We start from the raw sequence: 21,607 nt of genomic DNA, 5'->3' as shown, positions 1-21,607 counted from the left end.
ATTAACAGAACAGGGCTGCAATCAACTGATCCATCCCGTCATCCAGTCCCAGCATCTGGCAGTGAGGCATGGGGACTCCCAGAGCACAGGGTTTCATCCCTAAACAGCCACTGATGGACCTATCCTCCATGAACTTATCTAGTTCTTTTTTTAACCCAGTTACACTTTTGGCCTTCACAACATCCCCTGACAATGAGTTCCTCAGCTTGACCATGCGTTATGTGAAGTACTTCCTTTTGTTTATTTTAAACTTCCTGCCTATTAATTTCATTGGGTGGCTTGGGGTTCTAGTGTTATTTGAAGGAGTAAATATCACTTCCTTATTCACTTTCTTCAACCATTCATGATTGTATTGACCTCTAACATATCCCCCCTTTGTCATCACTTTTCCTAGCTAAATGGTCCCTGTCTTTTTAATCTGTCCTCATATGGAAGCTGTTCCATACCCTTTTTTGCTGCCCTTCTCCATTCCTTTTCCATTTCTAATATATCATTTTTGAGATGGGGGGGGACCAGAACTGCATGAAGTATTCAAGGTATGGGTATACCATCAATTTATATAGTGGCATTATGATATTTACGGTCTTATTATCTATCCTTTTCCTAATGGTTCCTAACATTGTTAGTTTTGACTGTAGCTGCACATTGATGCCTGGTGATGATTTCTTTTTTCAAACAAGTCCTGAAGCATTTGTTTGGAAAAAACAAAGATCATCCTCTGACCTGATGAAAATCCATTTATGTTCTGCACCTACCAACCTTGTTAATTCCTTTTTTATATTCAAAGGGAAGAAATGACCAGCCTGGAAGGTTTGGCTACAGAAGTTTTCCATTTTTTTTTTTTAAAACAAAGAATCATCCTCTACAAATAGTAATGTGAAAAATACAGTAACAGGCTACAGGAAAACTGGTTGCTTAAACTTTAAAATCTTGCTGACCATCAGTCAAAAATTAGTCCAGGAAAGGTTTAATTTGCTATATAAGACAAGATGGAAAAGGAAACCTTTTCACTGTTCTAATGAAGCTCAAATTTGCAAAATGGAAAACAACAAACTATAAAAACACCAGTTAACGCAATCAAAACGATGTAAGAATGTCATAATTAAAGTAACAATGGCACAAAAATTTGATCAAACACACAAACCTTTACAATTTAATATTTAATTTGTCTCATTGTGCTGAGTATGTTATCAAAACGAATAATGATAACTAAGAGTTGTGGAGGGAAGGTCTGGATGAGTTTTTTTCGTTTAAGATACTGACATCCTAGAATACGGTTAGGTTACATCTACGTGGTGCAGCAATGGACACTGCCAGTGTGTGATTTCTAAAGTGCACTAACTGATTTGCTGCTGGTGAACATTAAGAGTTCCCTAGTGCAATTTAATGTTTTGTATTAATGTATTACTGTTTGAAATGGTACTGTGTTAAAATGCACTAAGGAACTCTTAGTCCGCACCAGCAGGGTCTACGTAGACCAACTGGTGCGTGATACATTGTGCGCTTTAGAAATCATACCTCCATAGTGCAGCTCCATTGGTGTGCCTATCCATCAACATCTAAGGACTCCTTAAAAGTACGCTTCTACAAAAACCTATTAACCTTAAAACAAAAGGGAAAATGGGTTAAACAAGTTTGCATGATTTTAAAATCAGACCATTTAATGCTTTGTATATCTGAACCACTGTCTAATTTAGGATGGAAGCATCTTGGGCAGCAGCCATCTTTTTTTCCTCTATGTTTAATACGGACACCTGTGCACTCATGTTGCTTAATAAACAAAATGTTTTAAGGATTACGGCGTGTGTAATTACCCATTCTTTCTAAAATTGAGTTTATAGAGGGGGCACAGAACAGGTTAAAGAGCTCATATTTCAATTATTTTTCTGTAGTATCAACATCTGAAAAACAAAAACTTTAACTGACATTTCTAACTAGCATAGGACTAAAGCCCTGGAAAACAAGGAGATTAAGGGTGCAGTAACTGGCATCTCTGGTGGAGGGTACATCCAATCTTTCTTGCGCAGTAGATTTCTATTCCTGACCTTTTCTGATTGCAGCATTATCAACATTGGGAAAAGAGTGTACATATACCTGTGTATTTTACTTACCGTTTCAAAAGGCAGATTTGATGCAATGAACATGCCACAGTCTACTTGAATAACATGAGGGAGAAACACAACAATAAAACCTACCTTTGACTGTTTTGACAAAAACTTGTTTCTCTTTACTGGGGTCTTTTTCCTCTATTAAAATTCCATGGAAAATGCGTCCAAAGGTGCCTAGGGAAAGACCACACAAAATTATTGTATTGTATAGTTAACATATAACAATGAGATTAGAAAAACCTTTTAATTTAAACACACTGTGATAGGTTATTTTAAATTATGTTCTTGTAGGATGCAGAAGAAAGTTTGGATGCTTTTGCAGTGAGATTTGGAAGACAGAAATATATTTAAGACTGACTTTGAATACCTCATTAAAACAAAACTGTCAATCCATGCCCCCATAAGCTACCTGACTCAGAATTGCGTAGAAGACACCCCCATGACCCCTTTGAGAGGCACGAGGACTTTTGTGGCATCATCCCCTCCTCCCCAAGTCATATAACCTTTGAGACAAAGTGTAGGGATCAACCAAGACAGAGCGAAACAGTACAGCAGCTTCAGACAGCATTTAAAGCAAGGACCAACATACTCACAGCAAACTGCTTTCTGAAGTTTGCACTGTGAACATTCTCTCCTGTGCTGACTGTTTGCTCCAATACCCCCCAACACTCACCCCCCCTCTTCCTTTGTCTTATATCGAGCTAATCTCCAATTCCACTTAACATAACCCCATTGAAAGGATTTAAACAAAATTCACAGAACAGGACTTTTGTCACCATTGTATTGCTCACTCTACTTGTGTTATCCCTTTTCCTACCCTTTGTCTGTCTCATCTATTTAGGCCTGGTCTACACTACAAAGTTAGGTCGACATAAGACGCATTAGGTTGATTTAATAATTTATGTGTCTACACTTCCCAGTTCCTTCCGCCAACATAAGTGGCCTGTAAAGTAGAATTCTGAACTCCACCTCCGCAAGAGGCGTAGCATTTGATTCGACTTCCATGGATCGACATGGGGATAGTGTAGACATTGCGTTGTATAATTTAAATGAATTGGCCTCCAGGAGGTGTCCCACAGTGCTCCGCTGTGACCGCTCTGGAGAGCACTTTCAACTCCACTGCACGGCAGTGAGGTACACAGGAAACAGCCGCTCCCCTGTTAAAGCCCTGGGAACTTTTGAATTTTCATTTCCTGTTTGATCAGTGTGGAGAGCTCGCCAGCACAGCTGATCACGAAGACTCAAGCCCGCAAATGTGGTCCAGCATGGAGTACACAAGAGGTGCTGGATCTTATTACTGTGTGGGGAGAAAAGACAGTTACCTTTTCCAAAACTGGTGTTCTTCGAGATGTGTTGTTCAGGTCCATTCCACAATAGGTGTGTGTGCTCGCCATGTGCACCGGTGCCAGAAGTTTTTCCCCAAGCAGTACCCGTAGGGGAGCGCCCCTAGCGACCCCTGGAGTGGTGCCGCTATGGCGCGGTATAAGGGGCGCTGCACGTTTCCCTCACCCTCAGTTCCTTCTTGCAGACAACTCCGACAGAGGGAAAGGAGGGCAGGATGTGGAAGGGACATGAGCAACACATCTCAAAGAACACCAGTTACGGAAACGGTAACTGTCTTTTCTCCTTCGAGTGATTGCTCATGTGCATTCCACAATAGGGGATTCCAAGCTATATCTGTTGGAGATGGGTAGGAGTTCACAGACACTTGGGATGGAGTACCACCCTGCCGAACCCAGCGTCATCCCTGGTTTGGGAGATGATCACGTAATGCGATGTGAACGTGTGAACTGATGACCATGTGGCAGCCCTAGTCAAGTGCGCCCTCACAGCCTGCGGCAGGGGGACTCCCACCAGGTCATAATGGGTACAAATACACGAGATAATCCAGTTGGAGAGCCACTGAGTGGAAATTGGCCGGCCTCTCATGCACTCGGCTGAGGCAATGAACAGTGGCGAAGACTTCCTGAACGGTTTTGAACGTTCCAAGTAAAACGCCAGAGCCCGCCTCACATCCAGCATGTGGAGGCGACACTCCTCACTGGATACATGAGATTTGGGACAGAGCACACGCAGGAAAATGTCCTGACCCATATGGTAGGCGGAGACCCCCTTGGAGAGAAACAAAGGATGTGGTCATAGCTGGACCTTATCCTTATGGAACACTGTGTACGGAGGTTCACAGGTCAGGGCCCGGAGCTCCAAGACCCATTTAGCAGACGTGATCGCTACCAGGAAGGCCACCTTCCACGAGAGGTGCGACCAGAAGCATGTAGCTAGCGGTTCAAATGGGGGACCCATCAACCTGGTCAGCACCAAGTTCAGGCCCCACTGCGGGACTGGGGGCCTAACATACAGGAAAAGGCGATTGGCCAGTCATGACATGGGAGAATACCGTGTGATCCTGCACTGGTGGGTGGAAGGCCGATATGGCCGCCAAGTGCACCTTGATGGACGAGGACGCTAGGCCTTGGGATCTCAGATGAAGGAGGTAGTCTAACATGAGCTGAATTGGAGCAGCCACAGGCAAAACGCCCCGATCAGCTGCCTACCGGGAAAACTGAGACCACTTCACCAGGTAGGCCCGATGAGTGGAGGGCTGCCTGCTTTCCAAGAGGACACGCTGAACCCCTTCTGAGCAAGTCCTCTCCTCCCATCTTAACCATTGAGCAGCCATGCCATGAGGTGGAGTGCCGCTAAGCTGGGGTGGAGGAGGCAGCCCTGGTCCTGGGATAGCAGGTCCGGACGGGATGGCAGCAGCCACCGAGGGGCTCGTGAGAGTCCCATACCAATACTGCCTGGGCCATGCTGGGGCAATCAGGAGGACCCTAGCCCGGTCCGTTTTTGTCTTTTCTAAGACCTTACCAATCAGCAGGAACAGGAGAAAAGCATAGAAAGGCTCGTCCAACTAAGGCAGACGGAAGGCATCGGAGATGGCGCCCACGCCCAAACCGCCCCGGAGCAGAAGCGGACACACCAGCGGTTCTGCTGTGTCACAAATAGGTCCACCTGGGGAGTGCCCCACATTTGGAAAATCCTGTGAACCACCTCTGGGTGTAGTGATCACTCGTGCGGAGAGAAGAAGTCTCAGCTCAGGCAAACCGCTCGAGAATTCCGGGAGCCCAGTAAGTGGTGGGCTTCCAAGTAAGTACCGTGGGCTATACAGGAGTCCCACAGCCTGAGGGCTTCCTGGCAGAGGGCTGAGGAACAGTCCCCGCCATGCCTGTTGATGTAGAACATTGAGGCCAGGTTGTTCGTGAGAACCCTGACCACTCTGCCCTCTAGGTGTGAGTGGAAGGCCATGCATGCCAGACAGACCGCCCTGAGCTCCTTAACCTTTATATGTAGGGCACATTCCTGCGCGGACCACAGACCTTGGGTCTGAATGTTCCTCACATGGGCTCCCCACCCCAGGTCTGACACATCGGACACCAGCTCAACGGATGGGGACCGCCCCCTGAATGGGACCCTGTGGAACGTATTCCCTGGGGAGGACCAGCATTGCAGAGAGGAGATCACCGGTGCGTGCAAAATGAGGACTTTGTCCATCCTTTCTCTGGACTGGGAGAATACTGAGGCCAACCAGAGCTGGAGGAGCTGTATCCTGAGTCTGGCGTGACGAACCACGTACGTGATGCCAACGTATGACTCAGGAGTTGGAGGCACACTCTGGCTGTGTCACGGGGAACTTCGTGATTGTGCCGATGAGCTCCCTTAGGGTCTCGAATCTGTCCGGTGGGTGGGAGGCCCTGGCCACATCCAGAATTGCCCCAATGAACTCTATGCGCTGCACTGGGACTAATATGGACTTGGTGTCATTTACCAACAGGCCCGGAGTGGCGCATCTGGACAGGAGGAGTGATACGTGATCTTGCACCTAAGACCTGGAGCTGCCCTTAACCAGCCAGTCATCGAGACAGGGGAACTTCTGGACCCCTCGATGTCTGAGGTAGGCCGCCACCACAGACATACATTTTGTGAATACCCTGGCGGCAGTGGATAGGTCAAACGGGAGGACAGTAAATTGGTAGTGCTCCTGCCCAACCACAAAACGGAGGAAACGCCTGTGTCCCTCGAATATATGAATGTGGAAGTACACGTCCTGCAGATCGAGGTTGGCGTACCAGTCCCTGGGATCCAGGGAGGGGATGATGGAGGCCAGAGAGACCATGCAAAACTTGAGCTTTACCATGTACTGGTTCAGGCCTCGCAGGTCCAAGATGGGCCTGAGCCCCGCTTTGGCCTTTGGCATACGGAAATAGGGGGAGTAGAACCCCTTGCGTCTGAACTCCGCTGGCACCACCTCCACCACTCCCATGCCAAGGAGCTGCCTCACCACCTGCTTGAGCAGGGTCTCATGACACAGGTCCCTGAGGAGGGACGGATATGGAGGGTGGGTAGGTTGCGGGGGGTGGGGGAGGAGAGGTAAACTGGAGGGTGTAGCCTCGGAAAACGGTGTTGACGACCCATCGGTCCGAGGTCAGCCGCGACCACTCTGGGAGAAAAGCACACAACCAGTTGGAGAAGGGGAGTTTTATTGCAGATGGATTTCTCGTATGAACTGTAAGTCACCCCGGGGCGTCCCATCAAAACTGACACTTCCCCACCTGTTTACCCTTGGAGGGCCCAGGTTGGGGTGCAGACCGGGATTGCCGCTGCGAGCACTTTTTATAATCCTTTGATTTTTTATAAGGGGTCTCATATATAGAGTGGGTGGCCTGGGCAGGAGCCTGCAGCAGTTTAAACTTGGTCCTGGCCGGGACCAGGACCCAGAGGCCAAGGGTCTTTAGTGTTGTGCAGGAATCTTTCAGGACATGCAATTTCATGTCCGTCTGTTCCGCAAACAGGGCCTTGCCATAGAACAGAAGGTTCTGTAAAGAGTTCTGTGCCTCACTGTTCAACCCAGACAGCAGGAGACATGACGCCCTCCTCATGAACACTGCGGAGACCATAGCCCGTGCAGCCATATCTGCAGCATCCGAGGCAGCCGGAAGGGCTGCCCTGGCGGCAGCCGTACCCTCCTCCACCAGAGTCTTGAACTCTTTTTTGTCACACTCTTGGAGGGAGTCCTCAAATGTTGGCAGACTCCACAAACTGAACTCGTATCTGCCCAGCAGGGCTTGGTGGTTCGCCACCCTGAGTTGGAAACTCGAGTATGACTACACCTTTCTACTGAATAGATCTAGTCTCTTTGAGTCCTTATTCTTAGGGGTAAGGGCTGGTTGGCCTTGTCTCTCCCGATGGTTGACCGACTAGACCACTAGGGGGCAGTGTGGATATACAGGGATTCATGCCCCTTAGCGGGCAACAAGTACTTCTGTTCTGTCCTCTTAGAGATGGGGGGCAAGGAAGCCAGGGTTTGCCACCCCTTCATGGGGTGGAAGGGCCACCCTGGCCAGTGCTGAAGCAGAGAGGACGTTGAAGAGGGAGTCTGAGGGTTCCTCCACCTCCTCAGCTTGAAGGTTGAGGCTGATGCCACCCTTTTCAACAACTCTGGGTGGGCTTTAGAGCCCTCCTGCAGGACAGGCGGAAGAGGGGCCGTGATCACCTTGTCAAGGGAGGAGGAGGATGGGGGTATGGTACTCTGCAACCCCACCGGTGCCACAGATCACACCACCCCATCCCCTTCTGGACGCGGGGCCAGGGATGAATGCTCCACCGACTCCTTTCTGGGGGGTTGAGAAAAGGAGACTGACAGTCTCTCCGAGGCTCCCGCCACCGAGTGAGCCACAACCAGGGGCTGCGTCGGGGGCCATGGGGCCCACTGGTACCATGGTGCCAGTCAAGGAGCCCGGTGCCACCGGTGGAACAGGCTGCTTAGCCTGACTAGCCTGGCCCATCGACTGACGACTACAAGGGAACCCGGGCTGGCATACGATCTACCGCTATCCCAGGCCTGGGAAGAGCGGCGATGTCGGGAGCGATGCCAACTGCGAGACCATGATCCTGGTGTGGAGGAGCGGGAGTACTGCCGGTAGCACCTGCTCCGTGACTGGCTCCAACAGGCAGATCTGTGATGGCGAGGTGCCGGTGATTGATGCCTAGGGCTGCGGAAGTGGTGCCGTGGCCAGACAAAGACCAAGAAAGGGAGCGACGCCCATACCACGAATGGCTATTGTAGTCCTCAGAGACAAGAAGCTCTGGTGCCGTCTGTCCTGATCTTGAAGGGGCACGCTCTCCTTGCGAGGTCTACGTTCCCTCGAGGCGCAGCGGTGCCTGGAACTCCTGCCCGCTGGTACCCAGCCAGACAACCCAGTGGGGGTCAACAGGGACCTGCACAGACTGCGCATGGGGCAGCCACTGAGCGGTGAACGGCGTCAGGAACCTTCCCTAGACCGTGAACGGTACCGTCCAGGTGGCGACTGCAGGTGGCTTTCCTCTGGACCGGGGAGAGCCAATAGTAGCAGTGCCTCCAATACTGGCAGAGACATAATGTTTTGGGCCGCCTGCAAGGCCCGGAATGTGGCGTGGAGGGCACGCGAACGTCCCTTGGAGGTTCATAGAATCACAGAATAACAGAGTTGGAAGGGACCTCTGGAGGCCATCTAGTCCAACCCCCTGCCCAGAGCAGGACCAATCCCAACTAAATCATCCCAGCCAGGGCTTTGTCAAGCCTGACCTTAAAAACTTCTAAGGAAGGGGATTCCACCACCTCCCTAGGTAACAAGAAAAGGAGTACTCACGGCTGTTACTCTGCTCCCTAGGTAACGCATTCCAATGTTTCACCACCCTCCTAGTGAAAAAGTTTTTCCTAATATCCAACCTAAACCTCCCCACTGCAACTTGAGACCATTACTCCTTGTCCTGTCATCTGCTATCACTGAGAACAGTCTAGATCCATCCTCTTTGGATCCACCTTTCAGGTAGTTAAAAGCAGCTATCAAATCCCCCCTTATTCTTCTCTTCCGTAGACTAAACAATCCCAGTTCCCTCAGCCTCTCCTCATAAGTCATGTGTTCCAGACCCCTAATCATTTTTGTTGTCCTTCGCTGGACTCTCTCCAATTTCTCCACATCCTTCTTGTAGTGTGGGGCCCAAAACTGGACACAGTACTCCAGATGAGGCCTCACCAGTGTCGAATAGAGGGGAACAATCACGTCCCTCGACCTGCTGGCAATGCCCCTACTTATACACCCCAAAATGCCATTGGCCTTCTTGGCAACAAGGGCACACTGTTGACTCATATCCAGCTTCTCGTCCACTGTAACCCCTAGGTCCTTCTCTGCAGAACTGCTGCCTAGCCATTCGGTCCCTAGTCTGTAGCGGTGCAGGACTCTGCACTTGTCCTTGTTGAACCTCATCAGATTTCTTTTGGACCAATCCTCCAATTTGTCTAGGTCCCTCTGTATCCTAACCCTACCCTCCAGCGTATCTACCACTCCTCTCAGTTTAGTGTCATCTGCAGACTTGCTGAGGATGCAATCCACACCATCCTCCAGATCATTAATGAAGATATGGAACAAAACCAGCCCCAGGACTGACCCTTGGGGCTCTCCGCTAGATACCGGCTGCCAACTAGACATGGAGCCATTGATCACTACCCATTGAGCCCGACAATCTAGCCAACTTTTTACCCACCTTGTAGTGCATCCATCCAGCCCATACTTCTTTAACTTGCTGACAAGAATACTGTGGGAGACCGTGTCAAAAGCTTTGCTAAAGTTGAGGAATAACACGTCCACTGCTTTCCCTTCATCCACAGAACCAGTTATCTCATCGTAGAAGGCAATTAGATTAGTCAGGCATGACTTGCCCTTGGTGAATCCATGCTGACTGTTCCTGATCACTTTCCTCTCCTCTAAATGCTTCAGAATTGATTCCTTGAGGACATGCTCCATGATTTTTCCGGGGACCGAGGTGAGGCTGACCGGCCTGTAGTTCCCAGGATCCTCCTTCTTCCCTTTTTTAAAGATTGGCACTACATTAGCCTTTTTCCAGCCTTCCGGGAGTTCCCCCGATCGCCATGAGTTTTCAAAGATAATGGCCAATGGCTCTGCAATCACATCCGCCAATCACATCACTCCGAGGTTCGCTCGGAGTGGGCCGGGCTACTCCACTCAACTTGAGTCGGCAGCCGGGAGGCCGATGGGGACCAAGAGCTGCCCAATGCAGGTCTAGTTTCTACCCCTGTTTTGCTCTGGTGCCTTGTTGAAGAAAACCTCTTTTTTGTCTTTTTGGAGTGATGGGGAATGGTGCCGGCTGGTGGAAGGCACCGAAGGGTCGCTGAGCACCGATGCCGCGGTGCTCGGTGCCGACTCGGAGCGGTGCAGCGGTGTCAGGGTCAGGACCGACTCCATCAAAATGGCTCGGAGCCGAATGTCCTGCTCCTTCTTGGTCTGAGGTTTAAAGGATCTGCAAATCTTGCAGTGATTGCTGAGATGGGTTTCCCCCAGACAGCGTAAACAGTTCGCTGCGGGATCACTCTCAGGCATCAGCCCCTTGCAAGTGTCGCACGATTTAAAGCCTGGGGCATGAGGCATGCCCCGACCCGGGCACACTAAACTAACTCTAACTAAACTACTTTTGACTACAGGTACTATCAACTATGAACTAGCAGAGTTCAAGAGGGAAGCTATAGCAAACCTGGAGCAGAGCAGTACCGACACATCTTCACTGGCGGCACAAACGAACTGAGGGTGGGGGGAAGCGCACAGCACCCCTTATACTGTGCCATAGTGGCGTCACTCCAGGGGTCGCTTGACGCGCTCCCCTATGGGTAATGCTAGGGGGAAAACTTCCGGCACCGGTGTATGAGGCGAGCACACATACCTACTGTGGAATGCACATGAGCAATCACTCGAAGAAGAGGAGTCGGTGCAGGCAGAGCTCCAATCCAGCAGAAAAAACTCTGACATTTGTGCCAAAATCGCACGGAGCACAGGGGAGAAGGGCTACACCAGGGACATGGAGCAGTGCCATGTGAAAATAAGAGTGCTTTGGCAAGCGTACCAGAAGACAAGGGAGGTGAACAGTCGTTCTGGTTCTGCACCACAGACATGCGCCTTCTATGAGGAGCTGCATGCGATTCCCAGTGGTAACCCCACCACTACCCCAAAATGCTCTGTGGATACCTCCTAGGAGCCCCGGGTTACCTCGAGCAACAACGAGGAGGACATTGTTGATGAGGGAAAGGAGGAGGAGAAGAATGCGAGGCAGAAAAGCGGAGGATCCATTCTCCCAGACAGCCAAGAACTGTTTTTCATCCTGGAGCCCATCCCCACACAGGACCAACTGTCGGCAGAGCGTGATGCCAGAGAAGGCACGTCTGGAGAGTACACATTTCCAATCAAACTGTAGGGGTTACATGCTATTATTTTTAATGTTTAATCTGAACAAAGTAGTAGATGTAGTGGTTATTAGTAGCCACTGCAGCTACGCAGAGGGTGCTCTCAGAAAAAGACTGTTTATGCGCACGGGGATGACCCTGGAATCCTCCATGGAGATCTCTAGGAAGCTTTCATTGTGTTCAGCAAAAGTTTGCAGAGTAAGGTTTCCGGAAAGGGCTGCTTTATTTTGTCCACAATGGTAAGACACTTTCCCACACCACTCCAGTATTAACTCTTCTGGCATCATTGCAGCACAAGGACCAGGTCTGTACTCAGACACATGCAGCATCTGCTCCCTTTCTGCCTCTGTTACCCTCAGGAGAGTGATATTACATTGGAAAACGGGGGAAGTTTTAAATGCTAGCTCTTAAACTGCACACAATTCAACAAGTAATCGGCCTGTTTGGTGAAATCTGGGTCACAAAACCACGCTTTCCCCAGCATGCCGTTGGTGTGGTTGGAAGGGATCACTGTATATTGCAACCAGCATTTAAAGGGCGGCTTCCTGTTTGTCTTCCTTCCTCCCCAACCAAGTGCAGCTTTTGTAAAAATCAGACTATTTGGGGGAACTTATTACTGGTGCCTGTCCTCAAGCACCATCCAGGTTGCTAGAGGAAAGGGGGCTTTTCTGAAGTTGGAACCACTGATCACAAGGATGTCTTCGCAAAAGCTGCAGCACAAGACCTCTCGCCCATGCCTCGTGGCCTTACTCACCAAAGCCGTAGCAGCAAACTGACTCTTGCAATAGCCAGCAGTTGTGATTATGTTGTGGCTTGCAGGAAAGTGCATGGAGGGGGTGTTTCGTTTATAAAAAGAATTAACCTTGCACCAGAAACAATGTATGCACTGTCAATGCTATCCTTGTACTTTGCATTCCTTGCAGCTGAAACCTTGTTCGTCAGCGCATCTCGCACACCAGGACAGAGACTTTCCCAGATTAGAAGGTGGAAAAAGACGACTCGGGAAGACATGTTCAATGAGTTAATGTGTAACTCCAAGAGGGACAAGACGGAGCTCAGTGCACGGAGGATTACACCGTCTGACAACCTGCACAAGGATAGGGAGGACAGGACAGCATGCAGGGAAAAAGAGCGTGCCACACAGGATGAGATGCTGTGGATTATGAAGGAGCAATCAAACATGTTGAGGCATCTGGCTGAGGTTTAAGAAAGGCAGCTGGATGCTAGAGTCCCTCTGCAGCCTATGCTGAACCTGCTGCCATCGTCGCCAAGTTCCACATCCTCCTCTCCCAGCTGTCCTATGAGGCAGGGGGAGGTTTGGTATCCCTTGCACTCAGTTCCAGGGGAGGGTACAAGGACCAGAAGGCACCCAATCCCACACTTTTGATTGTTACTGCAGTGCAATTGTAAGCAAGCTGTCCTCCTTTCCCCTCCCTCCCCAGGTTAATTTACTTTTCTTTGCTGTCTCTGCGTGTTTGTGAGCATAAAAAATAATAGATTGAGGAGAAAGGGCTCTTTATTCGTTCAGCAGACTGTGGTTAGTGGGGGTTGGGTTTACAGGGGAGAAAATGCAATGAAGGGGACAGGTTGGTAAGGAACCACACACAAGTGTCACATTACTGAGGGTCATTGCTGAAACTGGTTTTCAAAGCCTGAGAGACGCAGAGCCCCTTAATGTGCTCTTCTTATTGCCCTGGTGTCTAACTGCTCAAAATTGGCTGCCAGGCGATCTACTTCAACCCCCCACCTCGCCAGACACTTTTCTCCCTTTGTTTCACAGATATTATGGAGCACACAGCAGGAACAACAATAATGGAGATATTGCCTTCACTGAGGTCTAACCTAGTAAGCAAACAATGTCAACAGCCTTTTAAATGCCCAAAGGCACATTCCACCCCCATTCTGTGCTTGCTCAGCCTATGGTTGAAGCCCCAAGGTAGATTTACCCTCTCCAAATTGATTCCCCACTGACTGGTAGCAGTCTGGTGTTCAAGCTTCCACAGAGCTATCGTCACTCACTTCTCAACTGTCAGAGCAGCTCTCATTTTAGTACTGCTGCACTTCAGGGCTGGGGAAAGCTCTTCACATAGTTCCATGAAAGTGGCCGTACACATTCAGAAGTTCTGCAGCCACGGCTCATCATACAATGATGTGGTTCCACCAGTCACTGCTTGTTTCCTGGGCCCAGAAGCAGCGCGCCGCCGTGTTGTGACTGTCACCAGCAACTGCAAATTGCTCCACTCCATGGCTTCCAGCAGGGCTGCTTGCGTGGTATCACACTGTTCCACGCGGCGGCTCCTCCTTCAGATGAGTAAATACTGCAGGATAAGGTACGAGGTGTTTGTAATGCACACAACAACAGTGTACAGCTGAGCGGGGTCCATGCTTACCACACTATGGCGTCTGTGCAGGTAACCCAGGTTTACAAAACAAGGTGCAAAAAAGGCTTGGTTTCTTTGCCGCTGATTTCAGGGAGGAAGGTAAGTGCATCATGGGAGGCTAAAAAATGGTTACTCACCTTTGTAACGTTTGTTCTTTGAGATGTGTTGCTCAATTTAGATGTGTGCATGCTGTATGCATGGCCGTCGGAGAATTTTTACCCTAGCAACACCTGGTGGGTTGGCTGTGGAGCCCCCTGAAGTGGCGCCTTCATGGCTCTCGATATATACACCAGCAGACCCTGTGCCCCCTCAGTTCCTTCTTGCCGGCTACTCCAACAAACAGGAAGGGGGGCAGGTTTGGAATGGATATGAGCAACACATCTCGAAGAACAATAGTTACAAAGGTGAGTAACCATTTTTTCTTCTTTGAGTGCTTGCTCATATCGATTCCAATTTAGGTGACTCCCAAGCCTTACCTAGGCGGTGGGGTCGGAGTGAAGAAACGCTAATTGTAGGACCGCTCTACCAAATGCTGCGTTGTCTCTGGCGTGCAGGACGATGGCATAGTGCCAAGCGAAAGTGTGTACCAAGGACCAAGTTGCAGCTCTACAGATCTCCTGGATCGGCACCTGGTCCAGAAAAGCCGCTGATGAGGCCTGGGCCCTTATGGAGTGAGCAGTGAGGGGCGGGGTTGATACACCGGCCAGATCATAGCAGGCATAGATACAGGACTTGATGTACGAGGAGATCCACTGAGATGAAACCAGGAGGCCTTTCATCTGGTCCACTACCGCAATGAAGAGCGGGGTCGTCTTCCTGAACGGTTTCGTACGCTCAATGTAGAAAGCAAGGGCCCTACAGACATCGAGGGAGTGCAGCCATTGTTCCTGGCGACCGGTGTGCGGTTTTGGATAAAAAACTGGAAGAAATCTGTCCTGGCTAAGATGGAAGGCTGATACAACCTTCAGAAGAAAGGCCGGATGAGGCCGAAGCTGCACTTTATCTTTATGAAAGATAATGTAGGGTGGTTCAGAGGTAAGGGCTCTGAGCTTGGAGACACACCACGCTGACATGATAGAGACAAGGAAAGCTGTTTTCCAGGAGAGGTAGAGGAGAGAGCAAGTGGCCAGCAGCTCGAATGGGGGCCCTGTGAGTCTGGGAGGAGCAGATTAAGGTCCCATGTGGGGACTGGTTGTCAAACTTGTGGGTAGAGAAGGTCCAGGCCCTTAAAGAACCTGCCAACCATGGGATTGGCAAAGACAGAGCAGCCATTCACACCCGGGTGAAAGGCCAAGATGGCCGCAAGGTGAACTCTGACGGAGGATGCCGCCAGGCCCTGCTGTTTTAGGCCCAGCAGATATTCCAAAACGAGGGGCACGGACACCTGGAGAGGGTCGTGTTGTGCTGAGTGCACCAGCATGAGAACCGCTTCCACTTAGCTGTATTTGTGGTCCTACTGGAGGGCTTCCTGCTGCCCATCAGTACTTGTTGCACAGATTCTGAACAGCAAAGTTCTGCAGGGTTCAGCCACACAGCATCCATGCCGTAAGGTGGAGAGATCGTACGTCGGGATCGCAGAGACAACCATGATCCTGAGTAATCAGATCTGGAAGAGGGTAATCAGATTCAAAGCATAGAGAATCTCTCTAGGCAAAACCTTAAGTTACAAAAAGACACAAAAACAGGAATATACATTCCATTCAGCACAACTTATTTTATCAGCCATTTAAACAAAACAGAATCTAACACATATCTAACTAGATTGCTTACTGACTCTTTACAGGAGTTCTGATCTGCATTCCTGCTCTGGTCCCGGCAAAAACCAACACACAGACACAGAGAACCCTTTGTCCCCCCCCCAGTTTTGAAAGTATCTTGTCTCCTCATTGGTCATTTCGGTCAGGTGCCAGCGAGGTTGTCTTAGCTTCTTAACCCTTTACAGGTGAAAGGGTTTTTTCCTCTGGAAGAGGGATTTAAAGGCGTTTACCCTTCCCTTTATATTTATGACAAGGCCTAACCGAAGAAACGTGTCCACGACCAAGCGGAGGTGGGACTGCACCTGTTCTTTGGTGCGTCTCCGGATAAGCCAGTCGTCGAGGTAAGGGTATACCTGCACCCGCCACTGATGAAGGAAGGCCGCCACAACCCACCATACATTTGGTAAACACTCGGGGGGCCATGGAAAGACTGAAGGGCAGGGCCGTGAACTGATAATGTTCACAGCTGACCACAAAGTGGAGGAAGTGTCTGTGCGCCGGATGAATTGTTATGTGGAAATGTGTGTCCTTCATGTCGAGGGCAGCATACCAGTCTCCAGGAAAGGTATGATGGTGCCCAAGGAGACCATGTGGAATTTCAACTTTACCATGAACCTGAGACCGCACAGGTTCAGAATGGGCTGAAGCCCTCACTTTGCCCTGGGGATTAGGAAATAACGGGAGTAAAACCCCTTGCCCCTTAGCTCCCTCAGAACCTCCTTGATCGCCCCCATTGCAAGGAGCATCTGAACCTCCTGAATAAGGAGTTGCTCGTGAGAAGGGTCCCTGAAGAGGGACGGGGAAGGGGGGTGGGAGGAAGAAAATTGGAGAGAGTATCCCACTTCCACCATGCAGAGGACCCAGCAGTCCATAGTTATGTGGGATCAGGCAAGGTGGAAGCGGGATAAACGATTCAAGAAGGATGGGGTAAGATCCTGAATGAGGTCTGGTACATCGTCCTCAAGCGTCCCTTCAAAAGGCCTGTTTTGAGCCCGATGAAGGCTTGGACAGTCCCTGGCCTTGCTCAGACTGGGGGTTGGAGGGCTTCCTCCTGCCATTACACCCCCGTCTCCTATAAAAATCCTGCCTCGGTTGAGGAGGAGGATAGGAGCATTGTTGTGGCTGCTGGGGTTTGAAGGGTTTCCGCTGGATAGCTGGTGTGTGCATCCCCAGGGACTTCATTATTGCCTTTGAGTCCTTAGTGCTTTGTAGCCTGGAATTAGTCTGGTCTGAAAACAGGCCCTCTCCATCAAAGGGGAAGTCCTGCAGTGTTTGTTGAAGCTCTGGTGGCAGGTTGGAGGCTTGCAGCCAGGAGATACGCCTCACTGTTATCCCCGAGGACAAAGTACGTGCAGCAGAATCTGTAGCGTCTAGCGAGGCCTGCAATGAGGTCTGTGCCACTGCTTTGCCCTCATCAACCAAGGCCCCAAACTCCTCTCTGAACTCAGGAGGTACTAACTCCTTAAATTTCAGCATGGAGTTCCAAGAGTTAAATGTGTAGTGGCTCAGGAGCGCCTCCTGATTAGCGATCCTGAGCTGAAGATCCCCCGAGAAATAAACTTTGCGCCCAAACAGATCACGGCGCTTGGCGCCCTTTGATTTGGGAGCTGGGGCCTGCTGGCCATTCCCTTCTCTCTCATTTACCGATGCTACCACTAGCGAACAAGGCTGTGGGTGGGTGAACAAATAATCATAACCCTTTGAGGAGACAAAGTATTTGCGCTCCACTCCCTGAGCAGTCGGTGGGATGGATGCAGGTGTTTGCCAGATTGTTCTTGTGGTAGATTGGACAGTCCAAATAAGGGGCAGGGCTACCCTTGACGGAGCTTCTGCTGACAGAATATCCACCACCGGGTCCTCCACCTCTACCACCTCCTCCGCTTGCAAGTTCATATTGTGGACCACCCTGCGCAGGAGGTCCTGGTGGGCACGGAGGTCTGTGGGAAGGGGACCCAATACTGCAGTGCCTGCCACCTCCTCGTTGGGTGAGGAGGAGGAGGCCACAGGGGGGAGCGGGTCATCTAAGGCCTCTTGCGGAACTGGGCTCAGCTGTCCTGTGCCAGTGACCTCAGGGCCCGGAGCAGGAACTGGTGTTGGAGGAGGTCCTGTAGCCGGAAGAGGAGCCACCACCGTCTCCATGCTTCCCGGGTGGGCCGAGTGGCGGCAGCCTCTGGCACTCATTGCTCTGACAGGGCTGAGCGAGAAGTCCCAGACAGAGCACCCTGGGCCTGCTGGTATGCCCAGGGTGTCCAGAATGGCCATTGGGTGGGTCCTTGAGCGGGACACTGCTCCTGCGCCTGCCAATGCCCAATCCCGACTCCAGGCAGCTATGGTCCACCTGGTGGCGGTCTGAGAAGCGCGACGCTGCCTCCGATCCCGAAGAATGGGAAACGGAACAGGAAGGCCACAGTGGTGCCAAGTGGATCTTCCCCGGGTCACGCCGACAGGGTGATGGTGAACGGTGCCATGACACTGGGGAGCGGTACCGGGACCTGGAACGGTGCCTGGATCTGGACCAGGGTCTAGATGATGAGCATCAGGTCCAGGATCTGCTCCTTGAGCGGTGCCGCGACCGGGACCAGCGCTGGGACTGCGAGCGGTGTTGGCAGCAGGAATGGTACCGAGAACGAGACCGGAGCTGTGGCCTGACCGACGGTGCTAACAGGTAGATCAGGGCCAGCTTGCCTCGGGACGGTGCTGCACATGCAGGTACCGGTGCCTTGGCATGAGGCTGAGGGGATGCCGATGCCGTCATGGCAATAAAGTCCCTCGCAACCGCAAAGGTATCCGGGGTGGACAGCAACTGGACCTCGACCACGCTGTGTACCGGGGAGTCCAGGGGCACCGGACTCAACAGCTCTCCTCCCGGGGCCGGAGTCAACGGTGCCGAGGCTGTAGACTGTGTCCCTAGGTGCTCCCCTGTGGGACGCACCTCCAGAGGCGGTTCCAAGGGGGCTGGCCTCTGTGGAGGTGGGCCAGCCTTTTCCAGCTTTCGGTGCCACTTCCAGGCAGGGGAGTGGGAGCAGTGCCAGGCCGATGATGTCGGCTGCGGTGCCGGAGAGCGTCGGTGCCGTGGGTCTCAGTCAGAGTCCAACCGCGGTGCAGCTCCTACTGCAGATCTTGGCGTGCCGCAGGAGGTTGACGGCTAAGAGCCGCCTCCATAAGGAGCTGTTTGAGACGAAAGTCCTGCTCCTTCTTGGTCCGGGGACGAAAACCCTTGCAGATCCTGCACTTGTCTGCTAGATGAGACTTCCCCAGACACTTTAGACAAGAGTCATGGGGGTCGCCCGTTGGCATGGACTTAGAGCAGGAACCGCAGGGCTTGAATCCTGGAGCTTTGGGCATGAGCCCAACAGAAAATCAGGAAGGAAGGGAAACCCTCCAACCCACTAACTCTAACTACAACTATAACCATGAACTACTATAAACTATCAACTATGAACTATTATAAACTAGAAACTGCAAGTGCTAGCGAGAGCGGAGACCAGTGAAGCAGAACTCCACAGTTCCAACGACAGTCATGGGCAGTAAGAAGGAACTGAGGGCTGGGTCGGCTGGGGTATATATCGAGAGCCATGAAGGTGCCACTCCAGAGGGCTCCACAGCCAACCCACCAGGTGTTGCTAGGGTAAAAGTTCTCCGACGGCCGTGCACGCAGCGGGCGCACACCTAAATTGGAATCAATATGAGCAGCACTCGAAAAAGAACACCATGTTCCCATAACCACCCGCGCAATGTTTTGGTCCCATAAGGCATTGCGAGCCCAAACCAAAATTCCACTTGGCTACATGCACTGTGGGACAGCTACCCACAGTGCAGCGCTCTGTGCATTGATGCAAGCCCTGCTAGTGAGGATGCGCTCCAACGACACAATGAGCATAGCTGGGATGCGCAAGATCGACTTGCTTAAATTGGAGGCACGATGTCAACTTACATAAAATAGACTTAACTTTGTAGCGTAGACATGCCCTTAGATTGTACACTCTTCAGAGTAGGAACTGTGATTGTACAGTGCCTAGCACAATGTGCTACAATAATAAGATGCAAATTTCTACACTAACTACAGGAAAAACAGATTACCTCCACAGACTCGTTCTTGTAGTCCACGTAAAAAGCAATTAGCTTTAAAGAGAGCTAACATGCTGTGATAAATGAAGGGCGGGGGGTGAGCTCCCTTTTATGGACCCCCAACCAGCCAGTTACCTATAAAATCCCTGTTAGTAGCTGTTCTCTACTTGCTTTACCTGTAAAGGGTTAAAATAGCCCATAGGTAAAAGGAAGGAAGCCTTCCTCCTTCCATTCCAGACTTGAAAACAGCACTGCTGAAGGTACTTTAGATCTAGGTTACAATTCTACAAAGACTTGAAGAATCCCACAAAAGGAAGGACATTTTATACTATGACTTTAGCATTATTCTTCCCATCTTCAGTACTGTAGGTGGTATCTACCTACCTTGTAATCATGAAATGTTGGGATGAAGGCAGTTATAACAAATTAATCTTTCATATACTCCAGTATTTAATGTGATGTACTGTGTCTCACTTTACATACAATTTCATGTAGGATTTTTAGAATACATTAGAATAGTCACAATAGTAATATAAAATCCTTATTAAAATATATAGAAACTATATAGTCAACATTCTTGTTTCCTGAAGTAATAATTACAATTGCTCCATGCTCTTCAGCCCGTGCTCCTTGAAAACTCCAAAATTTGCAGCGCTCCAAAATTGAAGCTCTGAGCCATTAATCTAGCTTACCAGAAACTGGCACGTCTACCTACCATTAACATCTGTCCCATTTAAATTTAGCCAAATTAAAAGCTTTGTTAGAACTAACTTTTGGGGACTAACAGCAGTTAGTTTTTCAGGATTCCTCAGAACCTAGTCATGTTGCAATGCAGTAACCCAGCACTGTGCCACGTGTTTGGGTGTCATGACACTGTCAAAACAATGACAATTGTGCTGCTGTGTTCCAGCCAAAGCACTGCTACAATTTGAAGCTTATGACACATTCCAAATCAAGTCAGAAAGCTTCAGGCATGCCAAATATAAATCCAAGTGTCTCTTACGATCCAAGCTACAAGGCAGTATTATTTGTGCATATCCTGCCTTCAGAAGCACTTGGATCCTTTCCAAGACAAGACAAGCAACCCTATTTCTCTTTGTCGTGGACATTATAAGCATACCTGGGGTGGCATTTGAGAATGCTTGCTGTTTCAATTCTTTAGAAGTCTCTCTGCATTAGAGTCAATGGCTGGAAGTAGAAAATTAAAAGATTTTCCCCTACACACAAAGGAAACAAATTAATGGTCCAAGAGCCCTTAAAAACAGCTCTTTTTTGTGGAATCAACTAGTTGAGGCAGAAGAACAAAGTTCACTAAGGCTTAAAAAGTTTTGGATAAGTGTAATGTGAACACTGAAGTGGCTTTGTTCACTTCAAAAAAGGAACAGAGGCAATTAGTTTATATCTCTTTGCAAAGAGATTCAGCATAAGCTCTCACGAGGTGATTTAATAGTCAAATCTCAGAGTTGAGTGCTCTAAATCTGGGCATGCTTTGGAGAAGACTCACAAGAGCGTAGATCTATTGTAACTGTACAGATTACTGAGAGAACATAAAACCAGCTATTTTTAAAATCAATTTCTTGACTTCTTGACTACCAGATACAAAACTGAGGTCAACATAAATCTACAAGTGTAATTTCAAAACGAAAAACACTGAGCCAGACAGAAAAGAATCAAATGATCTCTCCTCTTGTGAGCTTTCACATCCACAATCTGTTTATTCTGCACTCATTACTCATATTGTGGTAGTCACTTGAGTCTTCATTTAGCATCCTCTAATTTGGCCGAGTTGAAAGGGAGACTGCTAAAATAAATTTAAAGGATGACTGAATTTTTCAGTGAAGCGCTTTCTCTACCAGTGGAAAATGAGTTATTTTGCCATCACTTTGAGTTGCAGTTAGTTAGTCAGCCCACACTTTATGGGAGAGCCTGAACAAATGCTAAGACTTATTTAAATACGATATATTATCAAGACAGACTCAAATTGAAATGCCATCTTTCACAATAATT

At 49.7% G+C, this 21,607-nt stretch overlaps 1 protein-coding gene across 4 annotated transcripts in view; it reads right to left on the bottom strand.

The window, feature by feature from the left end:
• Nucleotides 1-21,607, bottom strand: part of RYK (receptor like tyrosine kinase) — a 152,691-nt gene that overhangs the window by 56,608 nt on the left and 74,476 nt on the right. For all 4 annotated transcript variants that reach the window (XM_037909812.2, XM_037909811.2, XM_037909810.2 and 1 more), the window contains exon 9: nt 2,196-2,282. In XM_037909812.2, coding sequence (XP_037765740.1) covers nt 2,196-2,282 — 87 coding nt within the window. The remainder of the gene's footprint in view (nt 1-2,195; nt 2,283-21,607) is intronic.

Source organism: Chelonia mydas, chromosome 9, assembly GCF_015237465.2.
Source record: "Chelonia mydas isolate rCheMyd1 chromosome 9, rCheMyd1.pri.v2, whole genome shotgun sequence".
NCBI lineage: Eukaryota > Metazoa > Chordata > Testudines > Cheloniidae > Chelonia > Chelonia mydas.
This window is presented reverse-complemented; position numbering and strand designations above follow the sequence as displayed.